Genomic DNA, 26,009 nt, shown 5'->3' with positions numbered 1-26,009 from the left:
TGTCCATTCATCAGTCCACTAACAGCAGGGATGCTGTTCTAGAACTTGTTCATGCATGTACAGGCTCCTAAATCTTCTGCCTGATGCAAAAGATTGTAGGAGAATATTCCTGGGGTAGGAGGGGTCCTTGATGATGTCAGCAGTCTTTCTGCAGCAGCGGGAAGTGTAAATTGAGTCTCTGGCTGCGAGGTTGGCTTCCGTGATGCTCTGGGCTGTGCACTCAACTTTCTGTAGTTTAGAATTAGAATCCCTACAGTGTGGAAACAGGTCATTTGGACCAACAAGTCCACACCGACCCTCCGAAGAGTAACCCAACCAGGCCCATTCCCCTACCCTATATTTACCCCTGACTAACACACCCAACCAACACATCCCTGAACACTATGGGCAATTTAGCACAGCCAATTCACCTAACCTGCACATCTTTAGACTGTGGGAGGAAACCAGAGCACCTGGAGGAAACCCAAGCAGACACGGGGAGAATGTGCAAACAGACAGTCGCACGAGGCTGGAATTGAACCTGGGTCCCTGGTGCTGTGAGACAGCAGTGCTAACCACTGAGCCACCGTGCCACTCTTACAGCCCTGGGAAGAGCAGTTGCTATACCAGGCCATTATGCACCCAGGCAATATGCTTTCTATGGTGCATCAGTAAAAGTTGGTGAGGGTCTTTATGGACAGGCAGCTTAGGGAGCTCAGCATGAACAGACACTGTTGTGTCTTCTTGACTGTTGCATCTACGTGGGGGGAACCAGGACAGATTGTCGGGTTATTGTCACTTCTAGGAACTTGTCGCTCTCAACCCCCGCTCCATTGATGTAATTAAGGGTATGTTCTCCCCCTTCCTTTCCAAAGTCAATCATCAGTTCTTTACTTTTGCCAACATTAAGACAGAGGTTGTAATCATTGCACTACAACACCAAGCCTTATATCTCCTTTCTGTGTTCTGACCAGTCATTGTTTGATATCTGTCTTACCACGGTGGTGTCATCAGCAAAATCATAGATGGCGTCCATTGGAAATTTTGAAGCGTGAGAACAAAGATTTTAAAAAAGGGCATGAGGGACAAGTTTTTTTATTTTACAGATGGGGTGGTTAGTATGGGAATGAACTGCCAGGGAAACTGATGGATGCAGATACAGTTACAACATTTTAAAAAACAGTTGGATAAGTACATGAATAGCAAAAGGTTTGTAGGGATATGGGCCAAACTCACAAATCGGATTGTTTGGTTTTAGGAATATGGTCAGCATGGACTAGTTGGACCGATGGGTTTGTTTCCATACTCTAGAACTCTATGGTTTTTACCTTCTTATGGGAGGGAAATCCTTGAAAAGGAGGGGCTTAGTTGTGGCAAGCAGCAGCCTGTTGTATTGTTCTATAAATGTGGCTACACGTGAGAGTAAGTTAAAAATAAACCATACACAACCTCTAAGGGTTGCAGGTTAGGCTGCTAGAGATCCAGTTGTTGAGCGAGTTGAGAAGATTTGTAGCTTAGATTGAGGTCTGAGTAATCTGGTAGTCATTTCCGAGATGTCTTTGATGTGGGGCAGAGTGGCTAGAGTTTCTGGATGTGTTTTCTTTTCTCGTCCAGACAAAACATGTCCAGAAACCCTAATTTTTCTCCCCCACATCAAAGACATCTCGGAAATGACTACCAGATTAGTCAGACCTCTTGGCATCATGGTAGTCCACAAACCCACCAACATACTAAAACAGCAGCTAATGAACTTAAAAGACCCTATATAGACAACAAGCAAAACTAACTTCATTTACAAAATACTGTGCAAGAACTGTAACAAACACTACATTGGATAAACAGGCAGAAACTAGCCACCGGGATACATGAACACTAACTAGCCACAAAACAACATGAACCCCTCTCACGAGTATCCTTACATACAGATAAGGAAGGGCACCACTTTGGGACAACACATCCATCTTTGGACAAGCCAAATAGAGACACGCATGAGAATTCCTCGAGGCATGGCATTCCAACCGGAACTGTACCTACAAACACATCGACTTAGACCCCATCTACCACCCCCTGAGAAAAAGAGCTGGAAATGACATCATCATAGGAAATGACATTAACAACCCAAAGAAACCCAAACATATAAATAGAAAGCAGGAATCATATACCTGCTTTGCCTGAGGCCCACTGAAGATGTTACCTAGTAGGGTGACAAAACTTCTGGAAATGAACCTTCCAGCTCAGTGAGCAAACCTATATCCAGATCCAGTTGTTGAATTTGGTCACAATGCCCTGAAATTGATGTTACATCCTTGATTAGCATCTCCGAGAAGATATTATAAAATTAGGAGATTGCTTTCAAAGAGCCTTGTTTGCCTATGGTTGAGGAATAAATTGACTTAGCAGCAAAATTAGTTTGTTATTAAGCTGCCAATTGTTCCTGTAAACCATGTCACATCCAATGGCCAATGACAAAACAACTGTAAATGGAATCTACACAGCCCATGATGAGAAAGTTGGGAAAATTGGGTGAGCTTTCTAACAAGGAGCTTCTTGATGTCAATGGCAAGGTGAGATTCTTGCTAGTGGGTTGCAAGAGGCCTATTTGTACGTATTAGCACAAATTATCTCAATATCACTGAATCTCACTTTGTTATTATACAGTTTCTGATCTCCCATCCACTGGGACAGAAACTAGATGGTGACATGAAAGTCACAGCAGATACCTGCTGACTTGCACTCACCACTTGCTCCTTTGGACTTCCATCCTGGGCACCACATATTATCATCTCAGGGCAGGTTACAGGGGCAGTGACTGCACACATAGCCCATTCATAGACATTGGCATTCCAATATGTACCAGCCTCACCCCATATCTTCATGATGTATTGCCAATCCAATTTCCTTATGTTTTGACACCTCAGTGTTGCACTTCAGACTACACTGCTATCTTTCATTGCAATGCTGCTGCCAAGATACTTTGTGCAGAGAGACAGTAGCCCATCTCATGGGCTGGCTCAGGGACCTCAGGCCTAGTCATACCTTTCTTATCCCTCATTCATTATGTGCCTTCTTCAATGCTCACAGATACTCTGGCTTGCTTATTGGCACTTTGACCCTCAGCTGCACCTTTAAAACCAACTCGCTATGCTGGTTAGCTCAAACAGACAGCCCAGCAGCTTGTCATGATTGTCAGCAGTAATCAGACAAGGGGGTGGGCATGTGGCAATACAGCACTATCCCATGTCAATTTCACAGATACAGCATGCACCAGCCATCTCATGGCAAACACATGGCACGGCTGTTTGACGCACATGCATCAAAAGTCGAAGGAATGCTATCCTCAATCATATCGAGGTGGTCTTCCATCAGCCAGCAGGGTTCACACTTCTCCAAGTCAAGGGCATTGTGTGATCACCGTCCATGACGGTGAAATCAGGAAGTGGGGGAGACAATAGGACATGGCAATCTGCTAGGCGGGTGTAGAATTAATCAGGTGGTCACAACCACTGCGGCCTTGATGGGGTGGGGGAGCTGTGTGCAGCACAACAGCATGTAGGACTAAACTGTAGGGACTGAGCTTGGAGGTTGAGAACAGCAGTCGTAATTCGAGGTGGTACGTAGAAACATGCATGGGATTGGTAGTGACATGCTGACCAAGGGGTAATGGAGATGGGTTGTGGTGGGGTGGGAGCTACCTTGACAAGCAGGCTGACTATGAACCTCATTGTACCAAATATAACCAGTGTTGCCTTCCAAATGTAATTGATTTTGAGATGCGAACTTCAAATGGAAAATGGCTGTGACCAGACGCAGAGTGGGCAGAGTTAGTGTCTTCTTTCTGTCCCACACATCAGATCCACTTCTGAGAGATGGGAAGCCCTTCAAGGGGCAACTGTATCAATCATGTACTTGCAGCGTACAGGCTGAAGGGATCTGTAATCATAACATTGTGTATGTGAAATGTGTGCAGAGTCCAACTGTGTGAGGTACAAATGTTGGTCTCAAACAAACAAACAAGACTATGTCATTGGTCATTGTAGATTAAAGGTAGCCTTCTCTGTGAAGCAGAAATAATCACAGGTGAAGGTAAAATCTTCACCTGTAGGCATAAAATGTAAAGCAAATGCAAGTTCTACCAGGCTGCACAGGGACATGGAATTGAATCCTCTCACCTTGAAATGCAAATATTCTGCAACATGCTCAGATATGCAATGATCCTTTTCTTGGGCGATGTAGGCTGGAAGGAGGCGCCAGCCCTCATGTAGCACTTGTAATCTCCTACAGTCTCATTGTGACTGCACCCTTTGATCTCTGTCTGTCAGTGTTGAAAACATTTTGTGAAAGGGATTCTGTACAGAGTTCCCTGAGCTGATGGCTTGTTCTGAGCTGATGGCTTGTTCTGATCCACTGAGAGAACGGTCAGGCTACTTTTCCATATTTGAAATGACGGAATCGGGACAAATCGTAAACTGTTGGTTTTAAACAGCTGTTAAAAGAGCTCCCAGGACTGGATACAGCTTGTGAGAGATATTCGCATGGCGGTCTGCCCACCTATGTGAGTATGAATGAGAAGACAAAACAAAACTGGAAATTGGCTGTGGTAGTCTGGGTTTGCGAGAGACCTGTGGCATTGCTTCTCTTTATTTGCTTTAACGTTCATTGCAAGTCCACTGTGGTCTCTTAAGATGGAAAATAATATTTCAAAGAGTAGGGTCTAACTGTGCTCCTGCTTGAACAGACAGATGTCCTTCTTGCAGCACGTGGAAAAGAGTTTCAAGGAGTCACTCAACGCTGACAGTTTTCCCTCACTCCAAATGATGAGCTCTAGCTCCACATGAGTGGCAGCAGTTTAAGTGGATGGGCACATGTTGCCCTTTCTCAGACAATCACTCTAATTGCTCACCATCATCTCTAAATTGAAATAAATTTTGCTTTAAACTTGAATTCCAGGGCACTTAAGAGGGAAAAAAAAAATCAATGTTTCAGCTGCAGAGTCTGTATCAACAATGACCTTTATCCAAATAGTGTTTTAATGTAATTAATATTCCAAGGCTTTGACTGTACCATCATCAAACAATGTGTGATGCTGAGCTCCATGAGGAGATACGGATCAGATGTCCAAAGGTTTGGTGAAAAAGGTGGGTTTTCAAAAAGGTGTTAAAGTAGGAACGTGAGCTCTGGTACACAAAAGGGGGAGAGAGGGGTTTTCTAGAGTTTGGACAACTGAAGACACGACCACTAATGGCAGAGGAATTATGATTGGGAATGCAAAAAAAAGAGTCTGCAGAGAAGCACAGATACCTCTGAGTTGTGGGGCTGGAGGAGATTGTAAAGAGCTAGAATGCAGAGTGACTTGAAAATGTGAATGACAATTTCAAAATCAAGATGGTGCTGGGTGAGGAGCTAACGAAATCACCGAGCATAGAAGTGATAGGGGATCAAGACTTGTTATAAGCAAAGGTCTAGATGACCTCATTTACAGAGAGTAGAATGTGGGAGACCAACTAGGAGTGCATTGAATTAGTGTTAAGGCATGGAGGAGCTGAGGCAGGAGCAATGGTGAATGATATTACGGGTGTCTAGATAAATGCCATGAATATAAAAGGTCCGAAGCTCATTTCGGTATCAGTTGTGACTTATTTGTCTGTGTTGGCAGGAAGGTGGATAGAGTCAGTAATTAAAAAAGGAGCTTTGAGCCAAGACTAAAAGCATTCAGTAGTTAGACTTCACTCTTCCCAATATTTAATTTGAAGAAATGTTTGCTCATCCAGCACTGGAAGTTGGATAAGTAGGCTATAATTTAACAACATTGGAGAATTGAGAGAAGTGGTGGTGAGGTTGAGTTGGCTGTCAGAGTACATGTTTAAACTAAGGCTGTGCTTTCGCTTGCCATCACGGAGAGGCAGCACATGGATCAGAAACAGCCAGATGATCGTGGAGAGTTGTTGCATGATGATAGTGGTAAACCATTCACATCATACAAGAATGAAGAGTTTACCTTTACCACAATCACTGAGGATGTTACTTACAACTTTGATATGACCCCATCTAGAATATTGCATTTAATTTGAGCTCCAAACTTCATGAAATATATTTTGGTCTTGGAAGGGGTGCAGGATTGATTCAGAAATACACCAACATTTGGAAGGTTAAGTTATAAAAGGGTAGAGTATGTCATGTAGACTTGCCTTCAGTAAAAGGAAGAGTGTTGATTTAATTCACCTATTTAAAATGTTGAAGGAACTTGGTAGGCTAAATATAATTGTTTCCTCTGATGGTTGGAACTTTGGTACAAGATGCCATAATTTTAAAACTAGAGCTAGATCTTTCAAGAGTGAAAGTGCATTTAAAAAAAAATTATCATGGAAATCCAACATTCATTCCTCAAAAGAATGTGAACGCCAGGTCAGCTAAAATGCTCAGAACTGAGACTGATACTTTATTGTTAGGTCAAAGTATTAGAGGATATTAGAGCAAGGCAGATGAATGCAATTGAAATGTAAATCAGCCACAGTCATGGCAGAATAATATTGAGGGTTGAATGACCTACTGCCCTAAGGAAAGTGCCAGAGAACTCTTGTACATTATGGATAATTTTCAAATCTAAAAAAAATCTAAATTTAAAAGTTTGTTTGTGATTATTAAGTACAAGAAATTATTTAAGAGATGGACACAATGGATTGGTTAAAGCTGAATTCATAAACCTGGTTAATCATTTTAACATCATGAATGTTAAATCTTTAGCTTATGTATTGTTGAATGCCTCAATTAAAATAATCAGACAACACCCTAGCCTAAAAATTGTTTTATGATAGGCATGTTTTGAATTTAGAGAAGAGAAACACTGCAGAATAGGATAACCAGGCATCAAATTAAGGCGCGGTAAAGGCACGGCAGTCAATGGCCAGTAGTCACTGTTAGCAGCAGGTGGGGCAGGAAGGTGAAATTTGAATCAGTCGGTTGGATCCTTGCCCCTTTTCAGCAGAGGATTTTGTTGAATGCTGCTACTGTGTCTGCTTCCACCACCACCTCTGGCAATGTTTTCCAGGCACTCACCAACCTGTGTGAGAAAAACCTGCTTTGCACATTTCTTTTAAACATCTCCCCCACACGTTGAACCTGTGTCCCTGAGTAATTGACCCCTCCATTCTGGGGAAAAAGCCTCACTTTCCACTCTATCTGTGCAATTCACAAACTTCTATCAGCTTGCCCTCAATCTCCTGTGTTCCAGTGAAAACAAACCCAGCCTATCCAACCTCTCTTCATAGCTACAATGCCCCATAACAGGCAACATCATGGTAAATCTTTTCTGCACCCTCTCCAAAGCATCCACATCCTTCTAGTAGTGTGGTGACCAGAACTGTAAGCAAGGGGGTGTCAGCACTTACTGTGCTGTGATCCTCTGACCAAAGACTGGGCCATTGATAAAGTGACACTCAGCAATAATGAGAGTCACTGGAAACTCATCACTGCCTTGAAAGAATCTCACCACACTGCTTTTTTGAGCAAATAATCCAAGATTGAACGAGATGATCTCAACATTGAGATAGGGTCCACTGAACATTTTGCCCAATTTTAGCACTCATCTCACCACAGCCCCATTACTCAGACCCTGAGATAAGACAGCCCATTAAGTTTTGTTTTTGGCTAATCCAGAGATTTGTCAGTGTTTTTTTTGAGGGTCCCTAATAACAAAGGTCCAGTTGGATTTCTCACTGTATCTTAACAACTCACATAATTAATCCTACTTGCATTGTGTCGCTCTCATCTATCTCTGTCCCATCTTTCCTCAACATGCACCAGCACTAATAGCTATGTCACCCACTGTAATGTCACTAATTTCCCCCTGTTCCTCATTACAGGAGAAGACAGCTCATGACAGGACAGAGGAAGCCTGTATGGCTGGAGGGCACCTGACGTCAATGTTCTCACCCCCATGAATAGAGAATTCATGCCCTCACAGACCAAGACCAATAGCACTCCTACACCACCTAATGACTAAGCACAACTCCTTATTCCACTGCTACTCTTCCATTAGCGCCCAGTGTCACTCTCAGTCATTGCATATCATTTCTAAAGATTGGCTGCATCGCCTTCTCTCTCTTCTGTCTTGCAGATTCTGTCAGACTATCTAGCTATGGAAGAATCACCCTCCTCATCCTCTGAAGACAAGGGTACTTAAGCTTCAGGAGAAAAATCAGCAAGGCTGACTCCCCACCAGGTTGATACTGACACCTTGGTGGGAAGTGCAGGCACAGAGAGGGTGGGTATACAATGTGATGAGCACTTCCCTGCAAGAGCTCTACAGGGAAGACATGGCCAAGGAGTTGGCACTCAGAGCACTGTCAGAGACCAAGCTCAGCCCCAGGCAGGAGACAGTTCTGTGGTGTTGGCAATCAGGGACTTCATCCATATGCACAGGGAGGAACAGGAGCTACAGGCAAATATAAGAGACATAACAGTTCTCATTGCTCAGTGCAGTGAGTCATGTGACCACCTGGCTGTCTCCATGGACATAGCAAAGGTAGGGCTGCTGGGAGCATGTTGATAGGCACAAAGTGAGCAAGTACTAAGAAAGCAAGCGAGCATCCCTACAATACAGCTTGGCCCCGTCAATGAGCTGTTTCCTTCCCACTTAGTGTCCTTAATGCAGTCTCACAATGCTAGTTGATGTACCCTGCAATGCAAGTCTGTGTGTCCACAACACATTGCTGGTCGTAGTATAAATGCCCGTATGCTCATGATCGGTTGATTGGTTCCATTGCCAATGGTCATGGAGGAGGTGTACGTTTGGCTGGTGCCCATGTACCATTCCCTGAGATGATGTTGACTCCTGTCCAACAATGGAAGGCATCTGGAGCAAGCAGCAAGCTGAATCTGCCAGGTATACACTCTGGCTTCTTTGCCAGATTTCCCTGACATTTAGATTGCTTGCTAAGATGGAAGGGTGAATATTAATGAGGCAAGTTGTGGTGCCTAACAAGGTATCTAACAATTGGTAATCACCGTCAATTGGCATCTTGCTGATGCTTAGCACAAATCTCACCTCACCGATTATGAAAAGCATTTACTGTAATAATGAACTCAACATAGAGATGAACCTTTCCAGACTTCCTGTCTGACTCTGCCTCATCTCGATAAAGCCTGCAGTGCTCAGACTCCTATAAGCTTATGCTCTACATCTGCTAGAGCAGACAAAAGGCTGGGTGTTCTGTGGTAAAATGACTCACTTCTTTCATTCTGAAACCCTCTCCTCCAACACGCAACAAATCAGAAGTGTGGTGGAATGTTCCTTACCTGCCTGGATTGGGCAGCTGCAACAATATTCAACATGACCTAGAATAAAGCAGTCTGCCTAATTGACACCCCATCCATCAGCTTAAAACATTTACTCTATGCACCACTGATATGATTACCATCTGCATGTACAATTTCCAGTTCAGAAGGTCATCTTTAGCAGTACTTCCCAAACCCCTGAGCTCTATTGTCTAGAATGACAAGGGCAGCAGATGAATGGAAACACCATAATCTCCAGGTTTCACTGCAAATCACACACTATCTAACATAAACTTATACTGATGTTTCTTCATCATTCCAGGATCTATTTTAAGAAGTATTTAGACATGCACTTGCAATGCCAAGGCATATATTGGCAAAGTGGCGGAAAATGAGAGTAGAATAGTTAGGTGATTGTTTTTGACTGGTGCAGACGTAATGGGTTGAAGGGCTTTTTATGTGCAATAGACTTCTGTGGTGTTATGAAACTAACATCCTGGAACTGCCTGTAACACTGCACTGTGGGAGTACCTTCAATAAAAGGACTGCAGTGGATCAAAAAGAACAATCTTCTCAAGGGCAATCAGGGAGGTGTAATAAACACCAACCTTACCTGCAGCATCTACATCTCACAGATGAGTATTAATATATGTTTTACTTCATAAGTAAAAAGAAACTTCACAACTTAGAATTTGCAAATAACAAAGATACATAAGCTTAGTTTCAATTATTATGCAACTATATAAGGTCAAAGACTATCGTAACCTTCATACACTTTGTAACTGGGCAATTGAATTTTGTAGCTCGGGAGAAGCAAGAGAGAATCCAAGGGAAACATATTCTTATATTTACTGTAACAGTTCATTCATTAAATTATAAACAGGGGTCCAAAAGCAGACTGCGTGCCATTAACATACTTGATTAATCAAAAATACCAATTTATTCAACAATGATTTATAATTTATTGTTTTTCATTTTTCTTCTTGAACGTTAGCGTAAAATGATTTTACTTTTCTTCATTTAGGTAAATCACATTTGTACATTGGTTGTAATCTTGCACGAAAATTTATTTTTCAGGACAACTTTGCCTGCTACGTATTGATAAGTTTTCTCAGTCAAAATGGATTAATTCCACCCAATAATGCTGCAGTGAACAGGAATGTGATACAATTATTTTAAACAATTAACCACAATCATTTGAGAACCATACCACCTTTGAGCTGGTTAATGAATTACATTTGTAGATAAAGTCCGGTGTTACTGTATAATGATGAGGAACTGACTCAGCAATGTCATAAAAGAAAAACATATGAAATTAATATAAAACTTAATAAATCAAAGTCTCTGTGAGGAATCTGACATTGTCCCTGTAATGTTCTATTGCATTTAATACTCACACATCAGTAAACATAAATGTGTGGATGAGCAAAAACTGAAATGCATTGTATCCAGATTAACACTTTCTGAAACCTAAGCAACAACATATTGATTTTGCAGTCAACAAGAATAGCAAAAACAAAATATAAGCTCCCACATTATCTGACAGTGAAATTCTTTTTTTTTGAAGTTCCCTGCCATGATTAAATTCTTAAGGTAGACTCAAATTCCATCGATGTTTGTGTCTGGAGGAAAATGGTCAGGTTATCTGACATTTTATACTCAGAACAATCCACCTTTTTAAAGTGCATAATAGACATTTTGAAAATGAATTCTCTAACATCACAATAAATGTATTGATGTTTAAAAAGAACCTTCTAAATGTCAGTTATATCAAAACAAAGTTTTCGTGACAAACACCTCCGTTAGCAATCTCTATAAATTTTATAATTGACTGACTAATCGTATATCATTAATTGCTTGTTTTAAGAATCCATAGAATGACAGTGGTCCAAATCAAATTGTTCATTTAATTAAGCATTGGTTGCCATGACAGAAATTCCATTTAAATAACAAGACTGAGGGCTTATCAGCCTCAATGTAACATTAGTTCAATTATTTGGAAATGATGTAATGGAAGAATGGGTATAACAACATCTGTGCAGGTGCAACCTACTCATCATTCACAACAGGGCAAGAGGTGTCATGGTAACACAACAACTCAAATACAGGAGGGCACAAAGACGCTGGGCCAGAAAGGTGAGCAGCAGCTGAGAAACAATCCCAATAAATAGGAGTGGAGTACTGATTAGTATAATGAAAAGGATGGACCTACCACAAACGCTTCAATCTCTAATACAACATTAAAATACTGATATTGTCAAGCAATTGTGGCTAGACAGCATGCAGCAAAAGCTAAATTAAGTGATATACACATAATTTTATAATTTCAGACAGTTCAAGCTAACAATAAATGTCACTTAAAAATATGTTTGCTTTCAAAAGCAAATGAATGTCTGTGGCTTTCTAGAACGCTGCTTCAGCCCAGAGATCACTTGAACGATTTTTGTTTTGCATTGATCTTTCTTGACAAGACACCTATACAATGAAGAGGGAAACCCCAGCCTTGGAGTGAAATACCATTGCCAGATATGAAGTGCTTATGTTCAAGAGCTTTGTGTGTATTGATGTAATAGTCATCTAACAGTATGTAATGTTTCGGCCAAAATAAAAATGTTTTTTTTTCATATTGTGACTGCTGCCTTGTAGGGGAAGTATGGTTCAGAGAGCTGGAAAACACAGGTTTGTTGCTCTGCAGTGCAGTGTGGAAGGTTGTAAAGACTCATGAGAGTTACAGGAGCACTTTGGGTATATCCCCTCCTCCCTCTGGAGTATTCCTCCACAGCAATCAATATTAAAAAGGAGGAAAGCAGCAAGTACAAACCGCTTGTTACTGAAAACTCAAGTAAATCACTGCTTTCCCCCCCCCCCCAGTCCTAGTGTTATCTAAATAAAAAGGAAATAGATACAATTTATTGAGAATCTACAACTGCCTTTTTTACATTTATTATGTGTCCAAAAATAGAGCATTTATTAAGCCTTGTAACGATATTTCAAACGCAGACATATATTTTTCAATGACACTGAAGCTATTTCTCCAAGAATACAATTTTAGTGAGTGCTTTTTTTTTTTGCGCTATTGCTTAGCAGGGGACACTGCCCACAACGCTGTGCTAAGCTGCCTTGAACGAGCAGACCCAGGGGGTACCTACCAGTCGGTGTGAGGTTCATCAATGACGAGGAGAATTTTGGCTTTCTTGGCAGCGCTGGTGGATGTTTGCTCCACCAATCCGGCAGCCGCAGCAGCCGTAGTTTGCTTGACAGCATTGGAAATGGAGCTGAAGAAGCTGCTTCCGGTAGACTGGCTCGACTGCCTCCTTTCTGGGGTGGGGGAAACCGGCGGTGGGGGCTGAGGGGGATCTGGACGCTGCAGGTCAGTCATGTATCCATTTGGCAAATTGGCAATAAAGCTGCTGTCAGAGAGCCTCCGGCGCAGAAAGTTCATCATTTGTGCAGAATCTTACGGTGGAACCTGGAGCACCCCAAAAAAAACACACAGCAAGGCTGGGCGCCAAGCAGTTGGACAGGGGAGTTTCAGAAGCGAACCTGCGTAATGAGCAAGCTCCTGTGCGATGTCTTTATATCTGTGTCTGTCAAGCGTGCTCAGCTGGAGAATCAGATCCGCACATATGCTGACGTTTCCCTGGCACAGCTGCTGAGCCTGTAGCCACAGAGCCCAACGCCTTTGCTCTCCTCTGCCTTCCTTGACTGAAGCCTTGCTCAGACCCAGCCACTGCCTGATTAGCAGTCAAATGCAAACTGCATCCTCTGTCACGATCCAGAACGCTCCGAGTGATGTGCTCTTGAATGTTATAGGCGGCATGGAGTTGTCACATGGCAGCCAGTCAATCCCCTGCATAAATATTCAGATAAAAGGTGGGACATAGACTACACTTCTTGCTGACTTTTTAGTCCTGCTTTTTAGTTGCAGGGCATAAAAGAAAGCTGAACAGATTAAATTTATATGTATATCGTCACAGGACAAACAGATGTGCCACAATGTGTTTTATTTATAGCTTTCCAATAACCATGGCTAACAAATGCACTCAGCAACCTCTCAATATGCAACGCCTTTGAATTTCGTTCCAAAGGTTATTCTCAGGCACAACTAAATTTCATTATTTTACCAATAAGATTTCAATAATATGTTTTCTCTGCAATGCCCTTATGTTACAGTAATCAATAGACAGATGAATAATCCATTAAATATAGTCAAACAGCATTTTAAAAATTTGTGTTCTTTAATAATTATCCTTTCAAGCATACTACACAATCATTCAGCTTCAGAACAGGTCAGAGCTTAGACTTGTATGAATGTTCCCAAATAAATATGAAAGTAATAAGTAATTTGCTTTTGGAATTTCATGTTCATTTTTGTCACCATAGAAAACAGTGATTTAGCACTTTGGGAGCGAGTAAATAGGAAAATGTGATGCAGTGATATGTAGCTCCTGTCATTTTTTTGTCGTCAGATCTCCCCATGTTGTAGATTTTTTTGAAAACGGATGATGTTGATAAATTGCTTGCTGTTTGACTCCTCACTGTGTGTTCTCTACCCTATGATTCCTGCCAGATTATTTTCTATAACCAACACACAATTTAACATTATGAAGTAGAATTGCAGAAGTGTACACACCCAGAGAAGGGGGCTTGTTCCCTGTGTTTTCTGAATGAAGCAAACCACTGCAACCTTGTCACATTTGTACTGAAAGCCTAGAAGTGTGAGGAGCCCTCTCAGGTTGCAAAAATTATTGTAGATGAGAAAACACAGGTATTTTGCGTATGTGAAACTTCCCTTGAAAATTCAGTTTGCAGAATCCAACATAATTATAAAGTATGGGGGCTTGAAAATCTGGAGTGATGCTGGTATTATAGAGGTTTGTAAAACAAAGAGAAAAAAAACACACCAATTTTTATTTTATTGGCAAATGCACAATATTTTAATAAAGTCTGTTAACTTAAGAACAAATTTATGCAACCAATTTGAATTGTTTGCCAATGCCTTCCATTGAAATTACAATAGCTTTCCAGGATTGTTTATGTCAGGTCTCTATCAATGGTTATTACATTTCCAACATGTATTCAGTAGCAGTTATCCAGAATTATGATTTTTTTTGACAGTTGACAGAATATTCAATAAGCAATTCTTGGTGAATAACATGAAATATTCCTATTATATTATTCCTTCTTCACCTCTCTGTTGCTTATGTCCCTGCTCTAATTATTGCAAATGCTCTTATTGAGTATTCCTCTTTTGTTGCATGGTTCAGACAATTTCAATATAGGAATTAGATTCTTACAATAACCAATAATGATCATTTGGCTCCTGAATTTGTATTAGTTTTGTTACTGAACCTCTAGTAATGTGTAGTAAAGTCTTCTAGTGCATAGCTCCATGAGAACTGACATCCCCCCTAATTTGTCAAACTGGCAGTCCATCTAACTGAATTGTCAAGGCAAGTTTCTCATATACAAAATGCCTATGTCTTCTCATTTACAATAATTCAAACCAATTGCGAGAGTGTCTTGTAGACTTGGAAGAGACATTTCCTTCATGGAATTTACCCATCTGTGCAGAATAAAAGAAAGATTTCTCAAGCTAGTATTTTTTTTTAAAAAAACACAATATTGATTCCGTGCCACATGGCTGCTTAGAAGACTGCTTCAAAGCAGAGGCTGCATATGACTTTGACTTTATGTTGAACTCTTACTCCTTTTGGATTACTATGATCACGTTGATGTTGAAGTAATGTAATTAGCAAATTAATTTTTCAAGAGAGAATTGTTGTAATAAAGTACTTGCAATAGTATTATGCTAAAATAGAAAATAGCTTCTATCTCACTATTTAATAGCACTGTTTCACTATGATCAGACTGTGCTATGTTGTTGGGCCTTAGCATACTGCACTTTCTGTCAGATCAGAATCTGCATTTCAAAATGACATATGTGTAAAAAATAATTGATAGATGGTGTTATCTCCAAATGCTTTTCAACTGAAATTTTTAAAATGTAGATAACATGTTTGTAGGCACATAGAAACATTGTTTTTGAAGTATCAACAGACATTCAGGTCATTCAGTCCATTTTTATCAGAGATTTTTCAATATGTGAATTATTTTATCTCAATTTTCTGCTTGCTGAGATTACCGACCGAACATTTGCAGGATGGGAGATGGCTATGTCCATTCATTGTACTGTCTTCAAGCCCAAATAGATTTCTCAGTCTAATTTCAATTTTGTTGTGGTAGATTGTAGCAACATTCCCAACTGCACTTTGGATACATGGATGAAAGGGTATGGGGTGGATGAAGTAGCAATGCTGATTAAAAAAGTAATAGGGTGACAGTATGAAACCGATGTGTAGATCTGCTATTAATTATACTACCTGCTTTGGACATTTACTTGTTGCAAGGCTGGATATTTGTTGTGTGCTGCTGACATTATTATCCAGTGCCAATAAAGCAAAAAAGACAGAGGATGTAATACGTGAACACCAATTTAAATGCAGCTATTTACATTTGGACAAGCACTCTGCTGGCCCTCCATCACTCCTACTAAAAAAATCTAACCACCTACAAAAAAAGTAAGGGAATTCATATGCACAAAACCCCATCTTATATATATTTTCCAATTGTGGTTTTCCTCACTGATACAGCTAAAATAACATGAGAAAGTGATATCATTCTCTTACAGGTAATGATAAGTTGTGTTATATAGATAGGTTTCAACTTGGGTATTATCTTATTTGCTATAAGTTTGTCATACCACATGACTATTTATCTTCAATTTGGAAAAGGACATACAAAAACTGTCACTTCCACTGCTTGCCAGAGTGCAGATTGAGATGTATTGGAAAACAGACATGTTTAACTATACTGTATTAGGCAGGAAATGCAAGTATTTTACTGGATGAATGAAAAATGTGAAGTCAATTGTAATAATCAATATGATGAGACCATGACAAGAGATAACCATGGAAAATCCATTTTGACCTTGGATTTCTTCCCCAGTTACGAATCAAATGACAGGCAGTCTGCTTATACTGTTCTTCAGAATCTTTATGGTTTGAACACGGTAGTTTCTGTGCTGACAAGGAAATGGAAAAATTACAGGACAGACTGTTCAGAACAATACTAAAACCCAAGTAGATATAGTAGCCGAAGAAGGCCATTCAACCCATTGAGCATCTTCTACCAGTCAATTTGATCATGGTTTCTCCCAACTTGACTCCATAATCCCTTAATACCTTGGATTGCTCAAAATCCATTGATCTCAGATTGAAAGTAATTGAATGAGCTAGGATTTATCTGGGAGGGTGTTCCATACTTTATTGTCCTTTATGTGAAGAAATTCTTCCTTAACTCTCTGCTGTATGACCTGGCTTTGACATTAAGGTTACCTTCCCCTTCCTAGGCGCCCCCAAGACTGAAAAGTGATTATTTTATCTAACCTAAGAATTTATTTCAAAATCCTGAAGTCCAATCAAATTACCTAACCTTCTATGTTTCAAGAGTTGATTTATTCTCTCTTCATAATTTAAAGTTATGAGCCCTGGTAACATTTTGATACATTAGTGCTGTATTCCTTTTAAAACCAATTATTCTTTCTCACATGTGGTACCCAGAACAGTGCACAGTGTTCCAGATGTTATTTCACCAGGGCTTTATATGATTATAGCAAAACTTCCTCTCCTACTAATCTATTTTTCTCATTATGTAGACAAAACTTCAGTTAGGTTTTGAAATTTTCTTGGACCTGACGAGTACAATTTTGTTATCTGTGTATATGAATCCGTAAATCACTTTGACCATTTGGTGTTTCTACCTCCCTGATGAATAAAGAAAAAATCAAATTAATCCATCTTTGGTTCAGCAAGCACAATCTAACTTGGAATCCATCCACTGTAGTTTAGCGCAATCATTCAATTTATCAATGCCATGTAATGTTATGGTCTCATCTGCAATACTTTCCACAGCAACAATATTTATGTCATCAGCAAATCTAAATATGTGACTCTCTGGTGTTTTCTAAGGTAGAAATGTCTATAGTGAACTGTTGAAGCTCAAGCACTAATCCTTGTGGGACACCACTCGTCATTTCCCATCAATTCAATTACATAACCAGTGGGCGGAATCTTCCCAGGCCTTAAGTAGTGTGAGAAATAGTGAACAATTTGTGGTGAAAATGATAAAATTAGACTGTCAGTGTTTAGAGAAGAAAGTCTGATATTCCCCTTAAGATTTCAATAGCTTAATGAGAATCCATTGAGCCAATTCCAAACTTTTAAGTCTGAGTGGTTACTTGGTAACTGCAGCTCACTAGTGTGTTCTCCAAGCCTCCGTCTTGGTCATCATTTCCCAACATCTCAGGGCACAGACCATGGGTCGCAATAACCTCCACCTTATATTCATACAAGTTGGCATTGGCAAGACTCTAACCTTATTACATCACCATGGTAGATATAAGGCCACCTCAGAAGACACCTTGGCACTTCTCCACTGCAATGTTCCTTTGCATGTAAGTACAGATACTCATCTCATCCACCTGCACACAATGATCTCAGAGCTCCTGGCTTGCCTTCTTAGCACTCATTCATTTTGCACTTATTTGGACACTCACAATGCCTCTATCTTGCTTTACCTTTAGGGCATTGCTACTTCATACAAAACTTACAGGCTCACAACACACTTGCCTTTCAGTATTGGCAGAAAGCCATTGTCATACTTGTCACTATGAAAAAATCAAGAGGTGCACGTTTGCCTGTACGGCACCTTGCTACATCAACCTCACACTTACAGCTCATACCAACAGCTTATACAGCAAACACACTGCATATGCTTCAACCAAATAGCCATGTTTGAACCATTGAAGAGAGTAGTCCTCAGTCAAGTGAAGAGAGACTATCATTAGTCAGGGTGCTATCGTGTTCAATAAAGGGCATCGCTCAATACAGGTTCAAGGGGGTGTTCATAGACCACAAATGCTTGCTACAGTTGGGGTCAGGGGATCCTTGTTTGTCCAAACCAAGGATCAGGCCGTGGTCAGTTTTGTAGGTCAAGTCCTATCAGTCCAGAGATTAGAGGTAAGACCTCTCAAGGAGCTGTCGAGACATCAGTCTGGGTGCTGCACCAACCTCAGCTGGGGCAATGCTAACAGGTCAATCTGAGTGAAGGTAGTGGGCCACAGCTAGTCCTGGGGTTTGGGCAGTAGATATCAAGAGAGGGGTTTGGGGGTTAGTTGTGGTTATCGTGGGCCAGTCCATGTTGTGTTGGGGAATGTGGGAACTTGCCAGGTGTTTGGAGGCATTGTGCTGAGTCACAGAGGGGATAATGACTGTGAAGAGGCCAATTCCAAACAGAAGGGTGAGGTCAGCTATAGCATAACATGATAGCATGGAAGGGCGATCTCTTTTGCACATAGTAGTACTCCCACCACAGTTACAAAATCCCTAAATATTTAGAGTCATAGGGTCATGGAGATATACAGCACAGAATCAGACCCTTCAGTCCAAATTGTCCATGCAGCCCAGATATCCTAAACTAATCTAGTCCCATTTGCCAGGACTTAGCCCATATGTCTCTAAATCCTTCCTATTCATATACCCATCCAGATGCCTTTCAAATGCTGTAATTTTACCAGCCTCCACCACTTCCTCTGGCAGCTCATTCCATACACGCACCACCGTCTGCGTGAAAAAGTTGCCAGTTAGGTCCCTTTTATATCTTTCCCCTCTCACCCTAAATCTATGCCCTCTAGTTTTGGATTCCCCCACCCCAGGGAAAATACCTTGTCTGTTTATCCTATCCATGCTCCTCATGACTTTATAAACCTCTATAAGCTCACCCCTCAGCCTCCGATGCTCCAGGGAAAACAGCCCCAGCCTGTTCAGCCTCTCCCTATAGCTCAAATCCTCCAACCCTGGCAACATCCTTGTAAGTCTTTTCTGAACCTTTCGAGTTTCACAGCATCCTTCCAATATGAAGGAGACCAGAGTTGCATGCAATATTCCAAAAGCGGCCTAACCAACATCCTGTACAGCCACAACATGACATCCCAACTCCTATACTCAATGCTCTGACCAATAAAGGAAATTTGTGCCATGGCTTGTGCTATACCCCTGCATCAAGTATAATATCTCAGAGACCAATTTAGATGCATTTCATGGCCCTCCCTCTGGGAGGCCCCCATGTCATTTGTATATCAGTCTGTATGTTTGATATGACTGTCAGGACTCAAATTCCTATAAGGTGTTTTGTTCCTGATATTCCCATACAGCTTCACTGCACTGTCCCTAATGGATCCATTAATGGCAGGTGCTATCATTATTGTTGACACATTGAAGAGCATCAAGGAGTCAGAAAGCCCAGGACCAACCGCAACCTTCAGCTAATGCTGAACAGCTTCCACTTGAAGAAACTGCAGCTGAAGATCCTTCTCACGATGTGGAGGAGCTTTGGAAGGCCAAGAGTGAACCAACCTTGCTGTCATTCCTCCACATGACCTCAGCTCAGTGCAGACATAGACTGAGCATACCCTGGGGCACCATTACAGAACTCTGTCATCTATTGGAGCAGCACTTGTGATCTGAGGAAATAGGAGACCATCCCATCACAGATCTGCACCAGGTATCCTGGCAGCTGCCATGATGCCAATATTCTTGATAACTTTCTTATTCCTGACATGTTCAAAGGGACAAATTCTACACGAGGATGGCTAGTTAGGGTCAAGGGCTTCCCTCTCCAATCGTTACTGATGACTCATTTAAGGAATGTCCTGACCAAGACAAATTACAATGCAATGCAGCTCATTCTTTTACAGAGAAAGGAATGGATGCTGATGCTAGAATCAATCTGAGGGGCATTGCAATAAACTCCAAATGACTATGATTCATAATTCTAGCCAGTTGCACTCGGCTCAATGGGAGCAGGCAAAAAGGGAATTTTAAGATGCTGAAGAGCTGGGAGAGTGACAGCAGTTTTCTGAGGAGGAAATCAGGACATTGAACAGGAGGAACATCACTCACACTGTGATAGAGCGAGGCATCATTAGGCATAACAAGCCAGATAGAATTTAATTAAGAACCACTTCCTAGAGATACAAGTTGGGTGAACACATCATTCACTGCATGTAAACATTTCGCTGCCACAAATGGCAAGCAGCCTCTGCTATGAGCAAAGGTAAATGCAGCTTCTTTCTTATTTCTTTCTCCCGTCCTCCCTGACGTGCAATAAAAGCCATAGTTTTCGACTGTTTAAATGATTTGCAGCATCTGCTGCTCCCAAAATTCAAGAACAGCAATATTGTCTATTCTGAATGAAAGCCTCTAGAGAGAGCACAAATTAAAGGATCAAGAATTTTCAGAAATTGAGGACTTGAAAGTCCACAAGGCTTAAATCTAAGCTGTTGTGGGTTTATCCTTGTATCCTTCACCAGAAAGAATTAGCCAAATTCAAACTTAGCCACACTTAGGAAAAAATTTCCACATATTCAAAGGGTACACCTTTGGTACACCTCTTTAGCTAAATTAAAGATTTCCCATTATTCTTTATACAATTATAAATAATGTATTATGCACGTGTTTTGAAAGAATCCTCTCACTAAACAAATACAAAAATGTACACTTTCCATTGGATTTAGAAGGTGCATTCAAAACTTTTGCGTATTCACAAAGGGAATCATTAACTGTATTATTTTTCAAAGTTCTTGAATAACCATATAATTGGTAACATATCACAAGTATTTAATTTTTGAGCATTTCTTGCAAAAACCTGCTAGCCATTGTCTTCTTTTCTGTCATGTGTGTACATAAACGTCTTACACTGAGATTCATAATATAAACTACGCACCTTAACGTGTCAACCTGTAATTACATTCGCCCGCTGCAGCACCTCAGTTGTTCAGCATTGTAGCAAAAATTCTCAACGTGCAGTAGAAAGAGAATTGTAGTTTTTATTTTACCACAGGCAACAATCAAATGTAATTTTCTTGTCTCTTCAGCCACTAATTAAAACTGTCACATTTCTTCTGGGTCTGGCTTACAATGATCCTATGTTGTATTTAGATCTTGGTTTTCTGAGGAGAACAAAGTTAGTGGAAGGCAGCAATCTGACAAACTATGACTAAATCTATCAGTGAATAAGGTCAGAAGTCACACGGCAATAAGTTATAACCCAACTGGTTTATTTGAAATCTCAAGCTTTCAGAGTCTTGCTCCTTCGTCAGATAGAGTGCCAAAGCAAGGTTAAACATGGAAAGAATAAAATAAGTCAAAACTGACAAAGTACATGCCAAAAGGAAAAGAAAAATATTGTTGAGAAGTGAGAGTGGAAGTGAGTAAATGCAAGGGTTCGGACAATATTTAAAGGATGCATTTAATTTTAACGGAGCTATCCAGCAAAAACTGGAAAGGTGGACAATTAAAATGAGGCAGTTACTTATCCAACTGTAGCTTGACCCTCTATGATTTTAACTTGCAGAGTTTGAAAATGGTAAATCCACCTATACACAGCATTTATCTGAAAATGATCTGAATATCCACAAATTGGTGCCCTATTATGTCAATTGAGTACCTATATCCTCGAAAGGAAACCACAGTAACATTCCTGCCAACCTGTAACAGGCCTGCAATTGCTGGAGTAACAGAGAAGGTCAATCAAGATAAGCACAAAAAAAACTTTCATTATGGGGGTTTGGATAAATGAAATGACTTCCTTGTGACTCACACATGAAGCCATGGCTTATTCAACCCCAGCATTATCCCCAGCCACTCTTTCCTCACTGAAGAACTGCCAGAAATTTCCTCTACCACTTTTGAGGAGGGTGTTGCAGGAGGAAAATAAAGGAAGAGATTTTGGCTCCATCTACAAGTCAAAAGAACAGGCTAACAAAAAAAAAAGGTGGGCTTTAAAGAGAACAGCTGAAGATACAGCACTGCACAAGCAGGTAAGCTTGGAAGATCTCCTTTGAGGCTGAAATTATATTCTAATCTCTGAATATCCAAAAGTGATAATTAGTGTTTCCACATTGAAAATGGAGGCAGACCAGATGATTTATTTTACATCAACTTTGCTCATTTACTTAGTATACCTCTCATTTCCCTGGCTTTAAAGTGCACCAAAGTTGTTTATTTTGTATTTGAATATTGTGTTCTCTTACCAACATGATTTCCATAATTCAATGAAAATTGTCTACTATACTGATGAGATGTTCTACATTTGTACCTGGGCTTTTCATTCATGCATGAAGTATTATTGATTTGTTCAGAATTACAAACAAACTCCCAAATTAATTGGAATGCTATATGATTTGTTCTATGGTTTGATCTTTCACAAAAGTGTTGATTTTGATGGTTACAGATTTAGAAACAGAGGATTATTTGTAGTCTGGCCAGGGAAGCAGTTTACAATTGACCTGATGATTTACTGTCAATGTGTTACTCAAGTACAAGTACAGAGCAAATGCCAACAGAAGCCACGAAGGACCTGCTTTATCTGTGCAGATGAAGAGATCTGTTGATATTATCTAGTCTGCCTATTATTGTAACTTCGGACCGAGCAAGCTATAGTCTTTCTGCCAGCTAACTCAACTTGGAAAAGGACTGGAAGCAGAAGAGGCCCTTCAAAATAAGGTTAGTATTTTCCTTTGTTTGGCCTAGAGGAGTTGGAAAGTCTAAGTTCCTGGCTTGGACTCTCTCTTTCTTCCCTACACAGCACACACTGAGAATCCTCAATGCCTGTTGAATGTTGCCTAAATTACCCTAGGCCCATTAGGATAGAAATGCAATCCTGTACTAATATATCTTCCTCGTTTGTCAAAATCATTTGACTTCTACCATGAGGCACTTGCTGCAGGCATCCACCTTACAGTCTGTTCAATAAAGACAATTTAAGTCAGACTTATACCTTGTGAGTATGGAACAGGGCCAGCAGGCATTTCATATCTGCTTCTTGACTATTCCAATAACATTTTAATGATGCCTTCTGGTTAAAATTCTCAAGTTCCATTTAACCTTGGAATCAAACTGAATTCCACCATCAACACATTTACCTTCTCAACACTCAGGCCATGAAGATCTTGTGAAGGAACCTTCAGATTATTTCAAAAGTCTGTTTCTCTCAAATGTTACGCTAAACTTCAAACCAGCAAAGAATTTGCATGGTAACAACAAACTCACCCAATGTAATACATGCCTTTTAGCTAGATCAAAAGATAGCGAACTAATAGTTATGACCAATTGCAGTCCACAAGTCATGTTTTCACTAATGAGGCATTAAGGAAGAGTCTGAAAATTATCTCATCTGGTACACTCATCTTCTTCAAAATGTACCCCTCAGTTCTTGGGAAATGAAGTCAGGCCCCTGCTTCCAGAGACAAGTCAGAGATGACCACACAGGCAAATGAGTGGAGAAATGAGCTTATTAGAAGACCTGCTCTATTGTGTTCAAAGCTGTGTTCAAGGCCCCCTCACCCCTCATATCCCTTCATCCTCCAACCTATCTCTAATCTGTCCCATGCTTTCACGCACACTTCGAATTCCTCATATATAACCACTGCTTGTAGTAATTGTAACAAGGTCAGCCAGGTGGACTTTATAAAATATGAATTCCCTGGGACTGTTAATCTGGGTCCAATCAGGGACCACTGGCTGACAGATATAAACAGAGTGTCAGAGAATATATTCACTTTGAGAGCTGGCTCTGAGGAAGCCAAACCAGTGACACATACTATACATGCATAAATAAAGTGTGACTTGGTTACAGGATATACCCATCCAGATACCTTTTAAATGGTGCAATTGTACCAGCCTCCGCCACTTCCTCTGGCAGCTCATTCCATACACGTACCACCCTTTGCCTGAAAAAGCTGCCCCTTAGGTCTCTTTTATATCTTTCCCTGCTCACCCTAAATCTAGTTCTGGACTGCCCCACTCCAGAGAAGAGATTTTGTCTATTTATCCTATCCATGCCCCTCATGATTTTATAAACCTCAATAACGTCACCCCTCAGCCTCCGATGCTTCAGGGAAAACAGCCCCAGCCTAATCAACCTCTCCCTTTAGCTCAAATCCTCCAAACCTGGCCAAATCCTTGTAAATCTTTTCTGAACCCTTTCATGTTTCACAACATCCTTCCGTTTGAACTAATCAGAACTAGAGTGCCAAAACAGACTTAAAAGAAGGGCCACTGTTTTATCCAGCATGAATAGAGGGGGTGCTGATTGGTTGGTTATTATTGGCATTGAAGCAGCAAGAACAGTTAGCTGTCAACCTTAATTAGAACTTAGAACATAGAACATAGAAAAGTACAGCACAGAACAGGCCCTTTGGCCCACAATGTTGTGCCGAGGTTTAATCCTAATGTAAAATATAGTAACTTAACCTACGCACCCCTCAACTCACTGCTATCCATGTGCATGTCCAGCAGTCACTTAAATGTCCCTAATGACTCTGCTTCCACCACCACCGTCGGCAACGCATTCCATTCATTCACAACTCTCTGCATCAAGAACCTACCTCTGATGTCTCCTTTATACCTTCCTCCTAATATCTTCAAACTATGACTTCTCGTACCAGTCAATCCTGCCCTGGGGAAAGGTCTCTGGCTATTGACTCTATCTCTCCTCTCATTATTTTGTACACCTCGATCAGGTCTCCTCTCTTCCTCCTCCTCTCCAGAGAGAAAAGTCCGAGCTTATTCAACTTTTCTTCATAAGGCAAGCCCTCCAGTCCAGGCAACATCCTGGTAAACCTTCTTAGCATCCTCTCCAAAGCCTCTGTATCTTTCCTATAGTAGGGTGACCAGAACTAGACACAATATTCCAAGTGTGGTCTCACCAGGGATTTGTAGAGCTGCAGCAAAACCTCATGTCTCTTAAACTCGATCCCCCTGTTAATGAAAGCCAAAACACCATATGCTTTCTTAACAATCCTATCCACTTGGGTAGTAACTTTGAGGGATCTATGTACTTGCACACCCAGATCCCAATGTTCCTCCACACTGCCAAGAATCATGTCTTTAATCCTATATTCAGCATTCGAGTTTGAACTTCCAAAATGCATCACTTCGCATTTATCCAGCTTGAACTCCACCTGCCATTTCACAGCCCAGCTCTGCATCCTGTCTCTGTCACGCTGCAGCCTGTAGTAGCCTTCTGTACCATCAATGACACCTCCAACCTTAGTGTCATCTACAAATTTACTAACCCACCCCTCAACTTCCTCATCCAAGTCATTTATAAAAACTACAAAGAGCAGACGCCCAAGAACAGAGCCCTGCGAGACCCCACTCAACACTGACCTCCAGGCAGAATACTTTTCATCTACAACCACTCTCTGCCTTCTGTCAGCCAACCAATTCTGAATCCAGATAGCCAAATCTCCCTATATCCCATACTTCCTGACTTTATGAATGATCCTACCATGGGGAACCCTATCAAATGCCTTGTTGAAGTCCATATACACCACATCCACTGCTTGACCGTCGTCGACCTGTCTTGACACCTCCTCAAAGAACTCAATAAGATTTATGAGGCATGACCTTCCCTTCACAAAGCCATGCTGACTGCCTTTAATCACACTATGCTTTGCCAAATAGTCATAAGTCCTATCCCTCAGAATTCTTTCCACAACTTTGCTGACCACAGGCGTAAGACTGACTGGTCTGTAATTGCCAGGGATTTCCCTATTCCCCTTCTTGAAAAGTGGAACAACATTCGCCTCCTTCCAACCCTCCGGTACGACTCCCGTGGAGAGTGAGGAGGCA

The 26,009-nt window shown here is 40.9% G+C and overlaps 1 protein-coding gene across 1 annotated transcript in view; it reads right to left on the bottom strand.

Moving 5' to 3' along the window:
* The window catches only part of syn2b (synapsin IIb), a 402,961-nt gene extending 389,864 nt beyond the window's left edge, over positions 1-13,097 (bottom strand). The window contains exon 1 of the mRNA XM_072582178.1: positions 12,402-13,097. Coding sequence (XP_072438279.1) covers positions 12,402-12,697 — 296 coding nt within the window. The 5' untranslated portion in view covers positions 12,698-13,097. The remainder of the gene's footprint in view (positions 1-12,401) is intronic.
* Between the last annotated feature and the right edge of the window lie 12,912 nt (positions 13,098-26,009).

This window comes from Chiloscyllium punctatum, chromosome 12 (assembly GCF_047496795.1).
Source record: "Chiloscyllium punctatum isolate Juve2018m chromosome 12, sChiPun1.3, whole genome shotgun sequence".
Taxonomy (NCBI): domain Eukaryota; kingdom Metazoa; phylum Chordata; class Chondrichthyes; order Orectolobiformes; family Hemiscylliidae; genus Chiloscyllium; species Chiloscyllium punctatum.
The sequence above is the reverse complement of the archived record's forward strand: the minus strand, read 5'-3'. Positions and strand labels throughout refer to the sequence as shown.